Here is a 19,580-nt window from a genome sequence, read left to right as displayed (position 1 = left end):
GAGAGATGGGACACTTAGGAGAGGTGTTTCCTAATTTGTTTGCCAGGTGTGAGCTCTGAGCATCGGCTTAAGTAATTAGGTGGGAAATAGACTTAACCATGCTGGTTGGTGATGAGAGGTAGAACACTTATTAGAGGTGTTCCCTCCTTTATTTGCTGGGTGTGAGCGTGGAGCATCGGCTTATAGAACTTGGCAGGAGATGGGCTCGACCACACTGGGTGGAGAGGATAGATGGGACACTTAAGAGAGGTGTTCCCTCTTTTGGTAGCCGAGTGCCAGCGCGGAGCATCAGTTTAGAGAACTAGGTGGGAGATAGGCTCTACAGTAAGCTCTCATGATGCTTGTGCAATAAGAAACACTTGACAGTAAGAAGTGAAACATGAAGGAGAGTCATAAAATGTAAAGAAATTCTATTGAGTTTACAAGATGTACTAAAACGAGAGTTTCACTGAAGTAAAGATATTTCTTGAGTTGTTGCAATCTTTTTCCTTTAGCATTCTTTAGTTAACAAGCTCTGGGTGTCGGGCTTCCCTGACAAACCCCACAGAAACTTGGTCATCATCTTCCTCTACCACGCTTACATGCCTTCTCAGCTCTAGGCCTCGCCTATGAACTTGAGTGGTGAGGAAGGGACTCGCTTCTCAATCCTTATCATGCACACATCCTTTTCTCCGCTCTTCAACTCCTGCACATAGCATTCCTTCACCACCAACTGCTTGTCACACACTTCACCTACACCTATTCCTATTGGATATTCCATTTTTAGGTGGTAGGTAGAGGTAGAGGTAACGATTTTTAGGTTGTTCAGTGTTAGCTGCCCGATTATTGCGTTGTATAAGGAAGAGATCTTGACCAGAAGTCCATCATTATGGTGGTTGTTTGCATCCTAGATCCAACTTTCACGAGTAATCTTATGGAACCCAAGGGTTGCATCGTTTCCCTAGAAAATCCCTTCAACGGGGTCGATGGCTGGCACAATCGGTTTTGGTTGATACCCATCTTGGTGAATGCCTCCCAAAGAGAATGTTGGCTGAGCTTCCATTATCTATCAGTATCCTCCTAGTGGTGAAGTTGGTGACCAACATCATCACTACTGGGGCATCATCGTGAGGGTAGATCATCCCGTCACAATCACTTTCATCGAAGGAGTTGGCTATCGTCTTCTCAGTTAGTGCTTGTTTTGTTGGTCTTCCAATGCTAAAAATGTCCTCATACCTTGGTATTCATGCATATGCCTTTCTGCCAGACGTAGATGTGCCTCCCCTGACAACCCCCAATGATAGTTTGGATTTCTCCTAAAGGGACATTGTCCTGACTTCGACACGGGAGGTTTTCTACATTCTTCCCTGCAGTCCTCCTTGCCCTTAGGCTTTCACTCCTAAGATCTCAACTTCTCCACTCGTTCCTTTCGCAGTCGAACAACCTAGGTGGCAGCGAATGTTGGGCCATTAGTCATCCTAACCCCTCATCCTATTGCATCTCCTCCATCATTTACTTTAAGTGATGGCAATCCTCGATCCTATGGCCTTCTACATTGTGGAAAATGCAAAACCGAAGAGTTCTCCGACTATGGTCGTCGTTGTCTCGGGGTTGTTCCTCATTCTTCGTTTGCACGTTCATACTTGAGTGCGCCTTCCTGGAAGAGGTTCCACCGTCTTTCCTTTTCTTGTACGGGCCTTTCCTGATTTTCGACTCTTTCTCACGGGTGCCCCTTCCTATGGCCTTTTTGTTCCCTTTCTCTGACCGCTCCACTTCAAACTTTCTTTGGGAGGTCAAAGCTCAGAGAGTGTCCTCAGCATTGACAAAACGGTCTGCCCAGTCCATGAATTCTAGCAATGTTGTAGGGGTCCTTCTAGCCAATTCGGCCATGAATGGGCTCCTGGGCCAAATGCCGACCAGGAATGCTGCTAACATGATCTTTTAGTCTTGGTCATCCGTCGTCAAGCACTCCTTATTAAACTGGGAGGGACAAGATTTCAAGCTTTCATATTCCCACTATTTCATGGTCAGGAGATAGGCGATCAGATGCCTCCTCCTTCTGCTAACCACGAATTGGGTAATGAACTGCTTGCCCAACTCTTCAAAATTGTCAATGGTGCCTGGCTGCAAAGCTTTGAACCATCCCCTTGCCATCCCTCTGAGCGTCAGGGGAAAAGCTCGACATGCAATTTTCTCGAGAAAATTGTGGAGTATCATGTGAGCCCTGAACAATTCGAGATGTTTGACTGGGTCTTTAGATCTATCATACATCTCGATCTGTGAGACTTTGAATTTTGGTAGGACTGCCATAACCTCCGCGTTGTATGGGAGATCCGTGCTGCTTAACAACTAGTCGATTGAGGAAGATGCTCCTATCTTCTTAGTCATCTTTTCATAATTTCCCATGAGGCTACTAAGCTCAATGTGCATCTTTTTCTTTACCTCTTGTGTTGTGCAGCTCTGCCTCGATTCGCTCATTCTAGCTCATGCCAGCACCTTCCCCTAGTCCTGTATTCCTCCCCTTAGGATCTTGTTCTCTCACTGTAGATTCTCTATTTTCGATATCATCCTTTTCATTCACTCCTCCATTTATGCAAACCTTTTCTCCATGTTAGTCGAGGTAGCTTCCTGTTCATGGGTTGCCTGGGACAGAGTTGCAGGAGGCATATGAAAGGCACACTAGTTTAATTAGAAAGTCCCACAAATGGCGCCAACTATTAAGGACGTGTTTTGCATGCCGCCATTCTCCACCAGTCACCTAAGACAAGAAAGTTTGATGGCCTAGAGTGTCAGAAAACACCTCTGATGCCTAAGTTAGTTTATACTCTAGAGTAAGAGAGAGGGGGAGAGAGAGAGAGAGAGTAGAGAGTCCTCAAATGATACCTGTATCGAGGCTTTTATACTTCACTCTTCCGGTGGGGTCACTATTCTCCCTTCGCCTGGGGTGTTTGCCTCTGCTCTGAACGGCATGTTGTTGCATTTAATACCTTTGTCAAGGTATCTTGACCCACCCGAGCCTTTATGCCTGGACCTTACCCGTCAAGAGCTGAGTGAGAGGAAGCTTTAGAGTTCTATGTCTTTTCGCATCTACACCTAGGGGCGGCATTGTGTCACATTTAATGCGGTACTCCCTATCAAGGGTTCTCGACCCATTTTGAAGCTTTGCACCTAGGGGCGGCATCATGTCGCATTTAATGTGGCACTCCCTTGAGATCTTGACTCGTTTTTAGTCATTGAATGCAGTGTAGCTGGAGACGTACCCAGGTAGGGGCTATCTCATCTTTTCTATGTTGACATGAACTTTCTTCTCACCATACGTCGAGTCTTTTGAACATTGGGCTTTTAGCTCTAATAATTAGACCGGGTGCAGCTCGACGAGGGACAAATACGTCCTTCTAGTATACTCATAATATATATTGTTTACTCATCTGTAGGTAATTATAATAATCTTTCAGCTTTCTAGTTAATATAAGAACATACATTAATTGCATAATTAATTAGTATAATTCAAGGTCTTTGAGTCTTGTGGGTGTTGGATTTGATTAGAGACTCAAAGGAGTTGAAGCTAAAAAACTCTCTGCCTCATATTGGTAGGAGAGTAACCGGTTCGGTTCAGTTCAGTTTTGGACATTTTGTATAATAGTACCGGTATCCACCGATTTTGAAATTTTAAAACCGATTAACCACTAAAACCGAAACTTCTGGTTTTTTCGGTTTCGGTCCAGTCTGATTTTTTCAGTTTTATAGATAAACAAAATTATGCTCAAATAAACTTTAGCAAGTGATTGACTCGTATCCCTCATTTTATAATTCTTGGTTAAAAATTTATAAAATTAAAATTGTTAATACAAAATTAAAATGTTATATTAAAAATAGAAGATTAATTTATATTATATCATAAATGAAATTTTTAAGATTAATTTTATATTATATCAAATGTTATATTAGTGTTACGTTATAAGATTACTAGACATGAATAAAATTATATGTTATATTAATTAACAATTTAGCATATAATATATATAATATAATATAAATAATTATATAAATAATATTTTTTATATACTATACACTATAACAAAATTAAGAATATATATACCGGTCCGGTTTGGTTCAAACTGGTTTTCAAAATGATAAATTCTTGTTGCAGTCGGGGACTGAAGCGAACTCCCAACATGGCAAAAACTCTCCATTTCATTTAGGTTCAGCACAACGTCGTCTCAGTACTTTGAGTTTGAAGGCTGAAACCCTTACTTCCCCCTTCCCCTTCCCCTTCCATCCCCATTTTCCCTTCATTAGTGACTGCTCCCCCTTCCTCCCGAGATTGAACTCCCCCCTTCCCCTTCCTCTTGACCTTTGTCGTCCATCTCCGATACCGAGCCCTAACTTCACCCACTCGTGCGTCATCCCCTTCCTTTGTGCCAACGGGTTGCTATAGCGTCGTCCCTCTCATAGGTTTGAATTTGCAAGAATTTTGTCTGTTTAACTCTAGAAAGGGCGATTGATCATTAGATCAATCTTGAGTTTTTCACTTTTGCAGGTCAAGATCTTGAAATTTGTGGGACTTGCCCCCAAGGGAAGTCAATGTGTACTATTATCCTCGCACACACACATAAATATATGTCCTTTCTTTTAGGAGAGTAATTTTCATGCCAATATATTGGGACATCGGCTCTTTTACTCACCTAATTATGAATAAAATTTCCTCCCCTGATTTGAGTGCGAGTTTTTACTTTGCCATAATTAAAATGTATTTGATAGTTTGGAATTAAAGATCCAGCCTTCAAGCCATCAACCACCATTTCATGTTCATTTTATTCAATCAAATATTACCAAATAAGAAAGAGAAATGGGGGGTGGCAAGCATGAGGCGTCGTGGTGGAGGAGATGGGTCGATGTTACCGGTTGATGGTGGTGGAGGAGTTGAGCACAACACCGGTGGACCAATGGTGGAGGAGATGAGGACGACGTTGGAAGTCGAATGTGACAAAAAACTCTGGAAGGCGCGGGGCTAGGCAGCGGCAAAACGATTCCTGTTTTGAATTGTGAATTCTCTTTGTCATAGTACTGAAGGCTGAAAGTAATTGATTTTGGGAGAAGGGCATTTTGGTCATTCGACCTAGCTGATATGGACAAAAGACAAACAGTAGTGTATGCAGGGACTGCCTTTACGAACTGTAGCTAGCATCTCTCTTTCAAAATTTAGAAATGAGTTTCGGACCTGTTTATAACTGGTTACGGACTAGATCGGTTACGAACTAGACCGAACACACCAATTCGGCCCGATTCAACCGGTTTACCTTTTTTTTTTACACCCCTACCTGTTGGAACACAAGGTTGCAGATTGGTCTAAATTGTAACACATTTTTTTAAGAGGTAATATAGGCATGAGTTTTCTATTGTCTTGACACATTTTTTGAATGTATTGTGTCATGACATATTCAAAAAAATAATTTACAAAATGAACTAAATATAATTAAAAGAATAATTAAAAAATTGTATCTCATCTAAGAATATATAGTCTCCTCTCTTTGGATATCACCTACAAGGAAATGGATTCCTTAAACAAAATATTTGTTCCACTCATAGGATAGCTTGTGGCCACCCCACGTGAGAAGGTAATCCTCCCAATTCCTCGTAAATGTTCATATGATATCCACCTTGCAACCCTAGCAAGGACCTCTCTCGTGGGTGACACCACCATTCCTCCTCTTGTAGGTGTATCTTAAGGCTTTTCCTTCTCTTAATTAATTTTAGTTGATTTTTTAATAAAATTGCTTATATTTTTTTTAATGATACCTTTGTTGAATATTTATAATTTATTACACTTGGGCGGATTATTTATACAACTCAAACTAACTAATGGTCTCATTTCAGTTAAGAATAAGATCAATCTCAGCCAACAAATGAAACGTATTATCCCAATTGGTAATAACAGCTGAAAATTAATAGTCAGAATTTCACGATTCATAATTTTCCCTTCCTTTTCCCATCTTTTCTTTTCTCCCGAACACAATCATACATGATCAAACACTACAAGAAAATCAAAAAATACATCAAATCCAATATCCCTTGAATTTTGGGTATGATACATCATTCTTTGGCTAGTCCCCTGAATGATTCATTAAATTCCTGTTACTGGGAGAACAAACGCTTCACACAGACATCCAAACATGTCCCTTGCTGAATGATGAAACTGCAAAAAAGGTAATTCGTTGTCCATTTCAACTCCTATAACGAATGAGAATTATAACTACATTTACCATTTCATTAACAACTCTAACAAAGGTGTATCATGCAGAGGATGCTTGCCTGCAATTCGAGAACACGAGATGCTTTAGCCATGAGTTGTAACAAGTCTTCCTAGTGAAACTTGAAATTATTGTTTCATAAAAATGAAATTAGTCAGTCCAGAGCAATGTACATCGAAAAATCCTCCCCAACGCTTCTCGAAACCTGAGATAAGCTTGGCATTGTTCTTCCAAGTTTTCTGTCTTCTTGAGAGAACACAAAAAGAAGGGACTTTACCTCTAAAGCTTTCAATTTTGGAATACTCTACTCCTCAGTATCTTTTGTGTCTCGGTTACACTCAAATGCCTAATCCCATTATCCTTTATCCATTTCTCTCCTCCGACCAGACTCTCTTGGAGCTGCTTCTTGCCCATCTTCAACAACTTTAAGCCCTCAGTTACTTTTGGGAAGAAGCCTTCTGGTCTTAAACACCAAGCTCCAAACACCCCGAATAAAACCTGCAAGTCGCTATCAAATCTCTCAACACCACCATCATAAAACTTCACGTTGCTCATAAGAATACCACTAAAAACCAATCGATCCACCCCAGCAGCCAAACTTCTCCAGACCCCAACGAAATCTACACCATTCAAATCTTTTTCTAGTACTGAAACTTTTCCTTGCAAATAATCTAGAGCCCCAATTATAGACTTGGATACCGTCCAAGCCTCTTCACCCTTCTCCTGCCACTGCCTCCTGTTCTTTATATAATCTCTGCAACGAGCATCAAATCCCCTCAAAATGACAACAGAAAGCTTCTCAACCCACTCAGCTACAAACCTCTCCAACTTTCCAATCTCCTCGTCAAAAATACCACTTGCAGGACCTTCACCTTCATTATTCTCAGATACTGATATCCCTGGTTGATCACCCTTATCTGATCCCATCTCCAGAAAAAATACATCCTCACTCCATTCCTTTAAAATGGATTCAAAGTAGTGAGCAGCATTAATGGACTTTGCAACTTTAATCATGGCACCATCATCTGTTAAGGCAGTCAGTCCTTCAGCTTCTTGGCATCTGAGAAGGACGCAATCCAAAAAATTTTGTATCATAGGTGTGCCTGCTAATTTGAGAAACCTTGATCTCAAAGAAGTGCTAGGCAATGATCGGCATCGCTCAACCACAGATGATAGGTGCTTAAGAAATGCACTGGAAACTGCAGGAGACTTGAAATCTTCAGGACCAGATACAAGAACTGCCCCCTGAACTTTCATTCTCCAAATTTTCTCATCATCCATCTCAGGTTTTATCTTATCTAGCGCATCACTAAGCTCTATTTCTGCCCATAAATCAAGCCAGTCAGGTCGATCGCAAAATACAGACAGACAAGAAATCTTCTGCAGGTTCCCATCTTCCTCATAGGAAAGCAATATTCCAGAATGCTCTACCAGCGACCTGACTCGTTTATCAAAAGATATCATCAAATCAACAAGATGCAGCAATGATGTCCTTGCCTGAGAACGACCATTAGTGACGGTCTCTTCATCCAGTTGACCAAGATATACGGGAAATATTTCTTTAGCCAAGTATGTTGATAAGGAGATAACCATTGCCGATACCCATTCTTCTCTGCAACTATACCCAGATAGCATTGCTTCATCAACCAGCGGTTGCAATAACTCATCCATAGAGTCAACATAGTCCCTGGTGATCTTATACACAAGGGCAAAAATGAATTCTAGTTTATCGATCCATTTTGAGAAATGGCGTTGGGATGCCAATGAAATAGGATTTACAAGCTCTTCAATAGCCCAGAGTGGCTGGTGCAGAGCCACTTCCTTGTAATAACCCTCTAGCTGCCTAGATTTTCTTCGTCTCTGCAACTCCTGTAGGCTGCACAAGGAAAGAAAGTTTTCACAGTACTTGTGTTTCAAATCCCCTTGCATTGTAAAAAGAGGATTTGGGACTTCTGTTGATTTCCTTGTATCTAGCTTGGACGAGATCGAAGTGGAAAGAGGTGGTGGCCATCCAAGGGAAGCAAGAAGGGCCCGATGGTCTGCAATTGCTTGGGGTCGTAAAACGGCTAGGGCTCGATCTACCCTGTGATCAACTGATGAAACAAGACGTGCCCATTTAGGGCGTGTCTTTGTAACAAAAGTTAAGACATCTTCTGTCAGTTTCAGAGTTTTAATAGCGAGCAGACGTGTTTCCTGCAACAATTGGGATTATGAGAAGAAATATAATAATTTTAAAGAAAATATATATTTGGAGAAGCATGCTTTTCTCAAAAATAAAAATAAAAAGACAAAAAGACTATGATGATGAAACATCATTTGGTTTTGAACAGAGAAAGTGTGCTCACCTCTGAGTTTTGGGTCATAGAATGCTTTCTGAGGTTTTTGTTCATAGTAGAAGAGACAGCATCTTCAATATCGCCAACCAAATTGTCAAGCTTTAACGCTGTCTCTGAAAGATAGAATAGGACTTTGAGCAAAATGCAACATTTTGATCAGACAATATAATCACATCGGCACTTCATAGAATCCGGTAACTTGTGAGGAGAATTGAAACTTCAGTGAGGAAGAAAATACAAAACAAAACAAAAAAAAAAAAAAAAAAAGGAAAAGAAAAAAGACAGACAGACAGACAGACAGACAGGGAAAACCAAGAAAATAGTGGTTCACTTGAGAAACGTCATGGAAATGGATGTATTAGTTCACAAGTAGAAAACAACCCAACCTGCTATAATTTTGTATGCTGCCTTATGGTTGTAGAGTCTTAATTATTTTTGCCTAAACAAAATACAGCCATAATGCATTATAGAACATTATACACTCATACTCAGAATAATCTCCAGAGCAAACTGCACTTCTTGCCTCTAAGAAAACGGAGCAAGGATATCTGTTAATGAATAAAACGTCATAGACTCAGAAGGTGCTTATCCAACCTACCAATCAAAAAATACACAGAAGAGTGTATCGATACATTCACAATATGAATTGTCAAAGGGTATCTATGAGCCAAAAAGCAATAGATTCCAACTCCCAAATAAGTGGAATACAGACACCAAAAAGTAATAGGCCCCAACTCCCAAATTCATACAACACTACTAATGGCTCAGGAATGCTTGACAGGTAAAAGTGTGTCCAAGCTTCATATGTTTGGTCAACGTTAATGGAGTCTGCTATTTATCTCATTCTCCACCTTGGGGAAGAATTGATAGCACTAATGCAACATTATTTCATGATATTGGGGTGGGGACACCCAACATGGACAAAAACTTCATCATATCAAAGAAAACAGAACATGGAGATAAAGAACTCTATGCAGCACAGGTGCAAGAAAGATGGAAAACTAAAGGAAATATTTACAAACTACAATATACTTTCAACAACCAGAGAAAATAATGAAGAATATGAAAGTTGAAGGATAGCATCCTGTAGCAATGGTAGATGTAAGCATTCAGAGCAGATGAAATCTAAAGACACTGGTATGCTTTTCAAGAGAGAAGAGAAGGAAGACAAATGTCGTGCCAGATCTACCAAGGTGTAGAAATGTACAATATCTTGGAAAACTATCCTATGCTAAAGACAAGCAGCAAGCATTTGTCACATTTAAACTGTCCTTGACAGGTACAGATAAAGCAGGAATAGAGGTTTGAAGAATAAAATGTGTTTTTGGGAGAAATCTTTCTTCAAGTATGATAGCCCACTAGAAGAGTTTATAGCCAGCCATGCAACCTACCATAACACCAATTATATATCAGCAGGGTGTCAAGGCACTAGGGTCAGATTTTGGTTTGATTTATGGTGTGGGTGTTTGGAAATTTATTAGAAAGGGCTGGGAGGATCTTGTTTTTGCAATTTCAGATTTATGGTGGGTTGAGGCACTAGGGTCAGATTTTGGTTTGATGTCTAGTGCAGTGAGGTTGCTCTTAAAAGAGGGTTTTCCTTCTCTTTTCAGAATAGCATAGTATAAGGAAGCTTCAGTTGCTGATCATATGGACACTTCAAATGGCCTGCTGCAGTGGAATGTGCCAGTTATAAGAGTAGTTCAAGATTGGGAAGTGGGAGATATTTCTGACTTATACAGCACCCTGTACGCATTGACTTTGGAGCATGGTGTAGAGGAAAAACTGTTGTGGATTCATCCCGGGAACAAGAACTTCTCAGCAAGATCCTTTTCTAATGCTTTGACTTCACAATCTTCTACTGTTTTACCTTGGAAGTGTATTTGGAAAAGAAAAGTGCCTCTAAAAGTTGCTTTTTTGGTTGGTTGGCCTCTCATGGAAAAATTCTAACCATAGGCAAGTTGAGGAAGCGCGGTATTTTCATAATGGATTGGTGCTTTATGTGCAAAAGGAATGGAGAATCAACAAACCATCTTCTCCATTGTGACGTCGCGAAAGCTCTTCGGGATGATATATTTGTAAGGTTGGACATTGCATGGGTGATGCCTAAGAGGGCGGTGGATCTCTTGCTTTTTTCTTTTTTTTTTCCCCCCAAAATATCTCATCTTATTGCAATCCCTTACTTTTGGCGGAAGAAAACCGTGGTAACAAACACTGATACCTAAGGGTTACTTCATAAAACCAAAACCTAGGCCAAGAGACTATAACCTCTAGACACTTTAAAGTATACCAAAAACACCAAAAAAAATACCATATGAAACTGAGAATGAGGCAAAACATAACCATAAACCAGAGATCAGACCATCATGAGTTTAAACCAGACAAATATTTGGAAGACCCACCTTTTCTATCCGCAAAATTCCTCTAAGTCCATAGGGAACATCCACTGGAGACCACCATTGACCACTACACCCTTCCGCTCTCATCCTCGCCAAAAAATCTGCTGAGGCATTCCCTTCCTTGTATATATGTGATACTTTAATCTGTAAGGACTTAGCCACCTCCAAGATTTTCTCCCAATAATTCTCAAGGTACCAGTTTTCACACCTCTACGCCTTAAACCATTTAACCACCACCAAGGAGTCTAATTCCACTTCAAGCTGCTCAACACCCATTTTTTTGCCATACGAAGACCATGTAGTAAGCCCAACAATTCTGCATAATTATTAGTTCCAGTATCTAAGTCAACTAAGAAAGCCATAAGCAAATTTCCACCCGAATCTCTAAAGACACCACCTGCCCCAGCCCTTCCAGGATTTCCTCTTGAGGCCCCATCTACATTCAATTTTATTTTTCCTGGATTCGGGCGCTGCAAAAAGACAATCTGAGCATTCCTTTGTTTTGACAACTTAACTGGAATATTTAGATCCTTTAGAATCTTTTCATCCCGCATGGTAATTAATTTCTTGGCTTTTAGTTTCTCTCCAAGCCGTACCATTCATAGTTTAATTTGAACCCAGGCTGAATCCGCAGATTGTAGGGAGCCTTCCATTCTTGCACGACACCTCCTGCTCCACAAAATCCAGGTAATAATAGAAGGCAAAAGTCCTAAGACCTGCCCAATTTGGGAGTTCCTCAACGCCTTAGTAAACCAAGAATTTATCAATTGATACCATGAGGATCCTTCAACATCACCTAAACCCACCTGAACAGCCACATGGTGCCAGGCTTTTGTTGCAAATTCGCCTGCCACAAGCACATGATTCAAGTCCTCATACCCACCTTGCAAACAACAATCACATTTTGACACTATAGGGATCCCAACAGATTTCAACTTATCATCCACACTTACCACGTTGTATATCGCCTTCCAAATGGTGACTGAGATATTTTTGGAATACAAGGGTGCCAAATCCATTCAGCCCATCGGAGTTTTGGGGCTCGGACTCTAATGCATTGCCATGCACTCTTAGTAGTAACTTTCCCATTCGTGGAGTACGGGGAAATTATCAAGTATCGGAGCTTTGGAAGATGGTTTCTGTATGTCTTATGTGGTGTATACAGAACAAGAGGAATGGACGATGCTTTGAAAATAGAGAACGTTCTTTTGGGGGGGGGGGTGTATTAGAGTTTTCTTTTATCAATCTTTGTTACTTTGGGCTAAGGCCATTGTAATAGAGGGGGCTAATTTTAATGACTTGTATGCTTCTTTTTTTTTTTTTTGATTGGCACCGGGTGTCCAGGAACAGCGTTCTGACTAATCCCAGAGGTGCACAGGCCCTCGGCAAGGAGTTTCCTGCAAGTGCACCTCGGGTAATTCAAGGGAAAAGTCCCCCAATCTGATGACCCCTAGAGATTGTTTGCACCCAAGGAGATTTGAACATTAGACCTGGGAAGCATACCCCCAAGCCCAAGGCTTTTACGACTTGTATGCTTCTTTCTTTGCTAGTAAGTTGTAAGTAGGTATATTTCTCTTGTATATTGCTTGTGTGCTTGGGCTTTGCCTAATTATGAGGATTAATAAATTTTTCTTACTTATCCAAAAAAAATATATCAGCAGGGTGTGAAAGAACATTCACCCCATCCACGGCTCAAACCAGTAAACCATACTGAAATACCTTTCCCGAAATGTAACTTGGTTTTATAAATTGCAAATTCTCTTTTGCAATGACAAAGACTAGAGGAAATGATGAGAACATGCATGGGCAAAGAAATATCTTGCCTCAAAGTTGCATCCATTATCTGTTTGTTGTGGTATGCTGGAAAAAAAAAACATTTGGTGAAATATGCACAGACCATGTTTCTAGTTTTTACACGGGTGGGTTCCAATGACCCTTGGAAATGGAAAGGAAGTGTCAGAATTTTGGTTTCGAAGGTTGGGGGTGTTTGGAGAGGGATTTCAAAATGAGAAAAATTAACCACAAAGAATCAAAAGTACCGGAATGCACTTGTTTTAAATCACTTTTACAGTACATAAAATTCCCAAATCATTGGATGGCTAGAAGATATTATGTAGTTCAAAACAATTTATGATAGTTTATGGCCATCCTGATATGGAAGTGAATGGAAAAAAGAAAGCCTCAGTATAATCACATAAAGTTGGGACCTTCATTCAACAACAATACTGATATACAACTTACTTTCAGTGCTACTGAAAATAAGAAGAATCAAGAGCTTAAAAAGGACAACTAGAGAACCCAACTATTTGGCTTCTTTTACAAAACAAGCAACTCAAAATGGAAAATTGAACACAATCTGAAACCGAAATCATAAACATTAGAAGAAAGTGTTTGGGATCAGGGAATTGGAGTTAAATGGAGTAATGCAAATTCGTTGCTACCAAAAGTGGCATCGAAGTTATTAAAACGTCCCAACTTTCATATCTAAAAGCAATTTTTGCCAAAAAAATAAAAATACACTCACCTGCATACATTCGAACAGTCTCCACCCTTGCCACCTCCTTGGCCAATGCCGGCAGCTCTTCCCCCAAAATCTGCTCCGCCCTCTCGTTTCCCTTTCCAGCTCTTCCATCTACACTCAAGTTTCAGTTTTTTTTCAATCACAATTTTTAACGAATTCCTCAAAAGCAATCACTCAGCGGCACATACACTCGCAAAAATAAATATATACGCATACAGAAATTTGCATCTGTAGAAATGAATCCGTGCATATGTACATATACATGTTTACTCACTATAATTCTTTATATATTAAGTTAGTAATTCATTCAACGAAAGTTCTCTAATTAAGAGAAATTACATTTGGGTTTGCGTGAGTACAAGTATACAGTTACATAATTCGAATATGAGAATTGTTCAGAAAACATGTGTGTGTGCATATAAATATATGATCATGCATATATGCAAAGGAATCGAATAGAACCTGATATCGAGCCATGGGAGCGAGTGGAGGACCCGAGAGCGATCAATTTGGCATTGATGTCGTTGAAACAACGGTCGAATCGGTCGGAAAACGCAGCGTATGCAACAAGACTCGCTCCTAGCCTCCGGTTGATGTCGGTTAAAGTCCGATCCAAATCGGAGCACTGAGTGTGGAGCTCCGAGACGAGACGCGGAGCATCGTTGAGATTCTCCTTGGTGCCAAACTTATCGTCGAGGAAAGAGAGCACCGAGGAGGAGAGGTCCGAGGCTGGCGGGAGAGTCTGGACCGAGTAGTCCATGGTCTAAGCCCCTTGGGGATCTGGTGCGGGTCGGAAATTTCAAAGCTATGAATGAGGGCAATTTGGGGTTAATCCTATATATAGTCTAGTACGTATTTTTTTTTTTTTTTTTTATTTGGGGTTAGGAGCTCCCGCTAATGTATTTTGTATTTTTTTATTATTTTGTATTTTTTACATGAATTTTTTAATATGTTTAAATATTTTTTAAAAAATAAAAAATTCATAATATTATTAAAAAATATTTACTTAACTATGAAGTAAAAAAAAATTAAAAAAAAAAAAATTAATAGCGGGAGTCCTCAGCGGTGAGCACATCATTTCTCTAATCTTATATATAGTCTAGTACGTTTTTTTTTTTTTTTTTTTTTTTATTTTAAAAGAGATAGATTCTATATTAAAATATATTTATTTTAAATATATATATATATTTATATTCTAAGTAGATTATTTAATAATTGTTTTTGAGAGACTTGATAAATTCATAGTGCACTATTTTTCGATTTTCTCTCGTACGAACGGTAGAGATGAACTTTTTCTCATATTTTATGATACAATATGTTACCTAAGAGGTTTAATTAGAGAATGAAGGATCATGTCGAGGAGAGGAGCTCTAATTGGGGGTGTCTCAAAAGAAGGGCAAAGATGGTCTCTTTCTGAAACCAAAAGTTATATATCACAGAATGTAAGGGTTTGAACTAGAGTAACAAGCAACTCCAAGTCAGAAATTTATTTCGTTAATAGAAGGGTGGTGTTATTTGTTTGCAGGATGTAAGAGAGAATAACTTGCATTATGCATGAATCATATTTAACTTTTATAGGCATTTACAGAGGAATGAGAATAGAGTTTTACAGTTTTTCTACTAGCTATACAAGAAAGAAAAATGGAAACTATACAACTAGTAAATATAAGAACCTACGGACGTGCATCAGTGCTAGAATAATGCACTGCCAGAGTAAGAGAGAGCTCTTAGTAGCTTTTCATGGGGAGAGATTTTAGGAGAGAATCGTGGAGATATGTCTCTTCATTCCCTTTCAAGCTCAAGGCGAGATTGGCCCGACACAGAGCTTGCTTCAGTTTGGCATGAACTTGGTGTTGCACAAAGATTTTGTGAAAAAGTCAGCACCTTGATCCTGACCAGAAACATGCGCAAGTTTAATAATGCCACGAGCAACTTGATCATGAACAAATTGAACATCTATTTCAATTTGCTTTGTCTGATGATGGAATATTGGGTTCTTAGCAGTATTGAGATCACTCTTATTATCATAGTGAAGAGTAGGACACGGTACTGAGTAGCCAAGAATCTCGAGTAAGTGCATATACCACAAGCTCTGGTGTGGTTGGGGCGAGAGCTCGATATTTAGCTTCAACGATGGATTAAGATAACGTAGCTTGATTGTTTGCCCCCCAAGACAAAAGATTTCACCCATAAAAATTGCAAAGCCAGTAGTCAATCTACGATCATTATGAGAGCATGTCCAATTCGTATCTCAAAAACTAATGATAGCTGATATGGGGCTTTTGACAAAATGGAGACCAAGATTGAGATTGCCCTTCAAATATTGAAAAATCCTTTTTACAACTACTAGATGTGGTTCACAAGGAGCTTGCATGAACTGGCAAACAAAATGCACAGTGTAGGCAAAATCGGGCCTAGTTAACGTGAAGTACTAAAGAGAGCCAATCATTTGGCGATACAAAGTTGGATTTGTGAGAGAAACACCATCAGTTGCAGAGAGAGTTGGACGCCAAATGCTAGAGGAGTGGAGATAGGCTTTGCTCAATCAAGATCGAATTTATGAAGCAAGGATAGTAGATAATAGTAGATAATAGGTTTGACTGAGAATAAGAGTGGAACTGTCTCGTGTGACCTGTAGCCCAAGAAAATAATGCAAAGCTCTAAGGTCCTTCATGTGAAACACTTGTGACATATGAGATAGAAAAGTATTGATGGAAGAAACTGAAGAACCAATTATAACAATGTCGTGCACATAAATCAATAGAAGAATAATATATGGGCCTTGATGATGGAAAAATAGGGAGGTATCATACAGATACCTCTGAAAACCCATTTGTTGAATATAGGAGCTAAATTTCATGTACCAAGCCCGAGATGTTTGTTTGAGACCATATAGAGCTGTGTGAAGGCCACAAACATAATCGGGATGTATAGAATCCTCAAAGCTAGATGGTTAAGTGAGAAAAACTTGTTCTTGTAAATCACAATGTAAGAAGGTGTTGCTTACATCAAGTTGCTTTAATGGTCAATCTTGAGAACGTGCCAACGTTAAAATTAGACGAATAGTAGCATGCTTTACAACATGACTAAAAGTTTCATCATAAGCAAGTCCTAGGAGTTGAGTGAAGCTTTGTGCAACAAGGCGGGCTTTATAGCTTTCGATAGAACCATTGGCCCATGTCTCAATCTTGAAGACCCATTTGATACTCACCAAATTCATGTCCATGTTTTTGGGAACTAAAGTCCATGTGTGGTTGGCATTGAGGGCATCAAATCCAAATTTCATAACCTGCTTCCAAAGGGGATTCTTGAGGGCCTATTTATATGTTTTAGGCTCGTGGGTTGGCAACTAAGTCAACCACAAAACACATGGGAGGAGGATGTCGTGTAGCTAAAAAAAAAAAAACCCTTAGGCCAACATTTACCATCCTGATTTCTTGTAACCATTGGGTGGATGCAAGTTGGGCCTGGATTTCTAATGGCTCGAGGGGATGAAGGTGCAGAATCTGGGTGATGCTCAACCTGAACAATAGAGGGCTGGTCTTCTGGACTTGGGTTAACCAAAACGGAATGGCCAGATTAGGAGTGGAGGTCAAGAGATAAGGAAAGACGCTTCATACTCCTAAAAGAAAAAAGGCTTCACAAGATAAGTTAGACTCAATCATTCCAAGAAAATAAACCTCTATATAACGCAGAGATCCCCATAAATCTGACAAACTCTCTACACAAGATCTCTTCACAGAAGCTCCCTACGCCAAACTCTACCACACATAGCAATTCCAAAAGATATTCCTTAAATTCTTCCATTGTAGTGAGAGATATGTGAGACTGTGAGAGATTGTAAAATACCCATTATAGTGTATTTCGCCCAAACAACCTGTGGATGTAGGTATTATGCCGAACCACGTAAATCTTTGTATCTCTCTCTTTATTTATTTTTATTTTTTTATTTGCTATTTATTTTATGGATGAACACGAAGAGCATTGTATTGAAGCCCGAATCACCAACGTGGGCCGGGAATCATTATTTCCTCCATTTCGGTTTGTTGTGTAATTTTAAGCATTAACAAATAGTTTTTGACTCACAATTCCTATTTATGGTTTTAGTAATGAGAACTGCTACAAACACAAAAAGATTATACAAAAATAAATCCACAAATATATATATATATATATATATATAAACACATACACACATATCAAGTTATCAACATTGCTTTAGCTTTCTTCTCTCTACAAAAGTAGTATTAGTTACTATTTAAGATTCAACACTGTACAAGGTTGAGCAAGATCCTCTAGATCTGCTATTCAACTCCTCTCGATGATTCTCATTAGTTGGTGTCAATGACAAATTGATTGGTCAAGGAATTTGATTATCAGACTGAATTGATAGATACTTGATTTATCAGCAAACCAACCTTAGCTCCTTCTTTACTCATTTGAGCACGTAGAAAACGAAGAAAAAGAAGGAAGCAAAATGCAAGGACAAATAAGACATTAGGGTAAACAATATCATAGATTAGAAAGCAGAAGTTGAGAGAAACAAAAAAATGTAAATAAATTTTCTTTATTAACAGTTGCTGAAGCCTTTGTCTCTCTAATCTTTCTTCTCCCTCATTCACCATGTTCTTGAATTTCACTCAGAACCTAGTACTTCTTACATTCGTGCATTTATCCGGCCTGTTAATATCTTTTCAAGCTTTCTCTATATCAAGAGACTGTCGTAGCTTATATTCTGTTGAGGATGGGTCTCTTGAAGAAATTACTAATAGAAATGAAGGTTTTTGAGCTATTCAGGGAGGGTGCCACTACAACATAATTGTCCATTTCTCATGAGTTCTTTTTTCAAGATCTACTATGGTGGCAAATACATAGCGGATGACACAAAACTTGTCCATTGAAAAAAAAGAGAGCATTTTGGAGTGAGATCATCATTTGCGGCGATAAAAATTCGTCACTAAAAACAGCTTTTTCCAACTATTTTTTGTCGCCGACAATAATTTCGTCACATTAAACACTAAAATACAACCTTATTACATTTTGCGGCGATAAAAAACCGCCGCAAATAGTTTGAAGATTATAATATTCGCTTTTTCCCCTTACTTCTTTCTTCCTCAACCCGATTCTCTCTCTCTGTCCATTCTCTCGAGATCTCTACTGGCTGTGCTATCGCCATCGAGGGAATCCAGTGAGTCTCTCAATCATCTGTCTCTCTCTTCTCTCCCTTCCAATCACACCCTTTCTTAACTAAAATAATATTAAAAAAATATATTTTAATAATATTTTATTCTTTCAATTTTCATCTCATCTCATTCCATCTACGAAAAATATATTTTTTCCCTTCCCTCTGCCTCTCCTACCCGATGAGTTGTGTTGCCGCTGCCACCAGATGACCACTACCAGTTCAATGCACCCAGTCCGTTGTCCAACTAGCTGGTCTGACGCAGCCACCACTCATCGTCGTCCTACCGTCGTCACTTCAGCATCACAGTGGTCCACCAAAACTATGTCGCGGACGGTGCCTTCTTCAAGGCGAAAGAGGCAGACTACTGTAGGACGTTCCAAGACTGTGTTTGCTAAGAATTAGAGGCCAGCGCTTTTCATGATATCCAAGGACAAAATCGTCGACGAGAGCGGCCATGGAAGTTGGGTTTTGGAAAACAAACGTACGTGTCTTTTAAATCAAGATCATCATCGGCCAAGTCTCCCTCCCTCACTCTCAGCAATGACGAGTCCAGTTACGTACATTCGTGTGTTTTGGATTCTTTAGTTTTTTGGGTTCTCACAGTACTACTCCCTCCTTTGCTCCACGATCGAACTAACTTTTACAAGGATTATTTTCAGTGTTGTAGATTTAATGCATGGTCTTGCTGCATTGTTTGGTTAAATTTGTTTTGGTTTATTTTCTGCAAGAATAATTCTATGTTTTGAATTCCATTAGTTAAGAGTACTGTTCGCTACCTAATAGCTCTTTCTTTTGTTTTTGTTGTTTTCATCCAAAACTTGTATATTGGTCTGTGTCGTACTGGATGGAAGGATTGATACAGAGAAAGAATCAAATTTATAACTATTGTTTAATTTCTTGGGTATTTTTCAT

At 39.4% G+C, this 19,580-nt stretch overlaps 1 protein-coding gene across 1 annotated transcript; it reads right to left on the bottom strand.

Annotated features, from left to right (window-relative positions):
* Positions 1-6,040: 6,040 nt before the first annotated feature.
* LOC121234651 (RINT1-like protein MAG2) lies at positions 6,041-14,296 on the bottom strand. The gene is made up of 4 exons (XM_041130679.1): positions 13,946-14,296; positions 13,487-13,594; positions 8,576-8,679; positions 6,041-8,423 (listed from the first exon to the last, which is right to left on the bottom strand). Exons 1-4 carry the CDS (start codon positions 14,241-14,243, stop codon positions 6,519-6,521), a joined length of 2,415 nt encoding a protein of 804 aa, XP_040986613.1. The 5' UTR covers positions 14,244-14,296; the 3' UTR covers positions 6,041-6,518.
* Positions 14,297-19,580: the final 5,284 nt, after the last annotated feature.

This window comes from Juglans microcarpa x Juglans regia, chromosome 6D, assembly GCF_004785595.1.
Source record: "Juglans microcarpa x Juglans regia isolate MS1-56 chromosome 6D, Jm3101_v1.0, whole genome shotgun sequence".
Classification (NCBI taxonomy): Eukaryota; Viridiplantae; Streptophyta; class Magnoliopsida; order Fagales; family Juglandaceae; genus Juglans; species Juglans microcarpa x Juglans regia.
The sequence above is the reverse complement of the archived record's forward strand: the minus strand, read 5'-3'. Positions and strand labels throughout refer to the sequence as shown.

Coding starts and splice junctions, on each gene's coding strand:
- LOC121234651 (XM_041130679.1), bottom strand. CDS start 14,243: ATGGACTACTCGGTCCAGACTCTCCCGCCAGCCTCGGACCTCTCCTCC. Junction 13,595..13,945: donor CTCCCATGGCTCGATATCAG/GTTCTATTCGAT, acceptor ACTTGAGTGTAG/ATGGAAGAGCTGGAAAGGGA. Junction 8,424..8,575: donor CTATGACCCAAAACTCAGAG/GTGAGCACACTT, acceptor CAATTGTTGCAG/GAAACACGTCTGCTCGCTAT.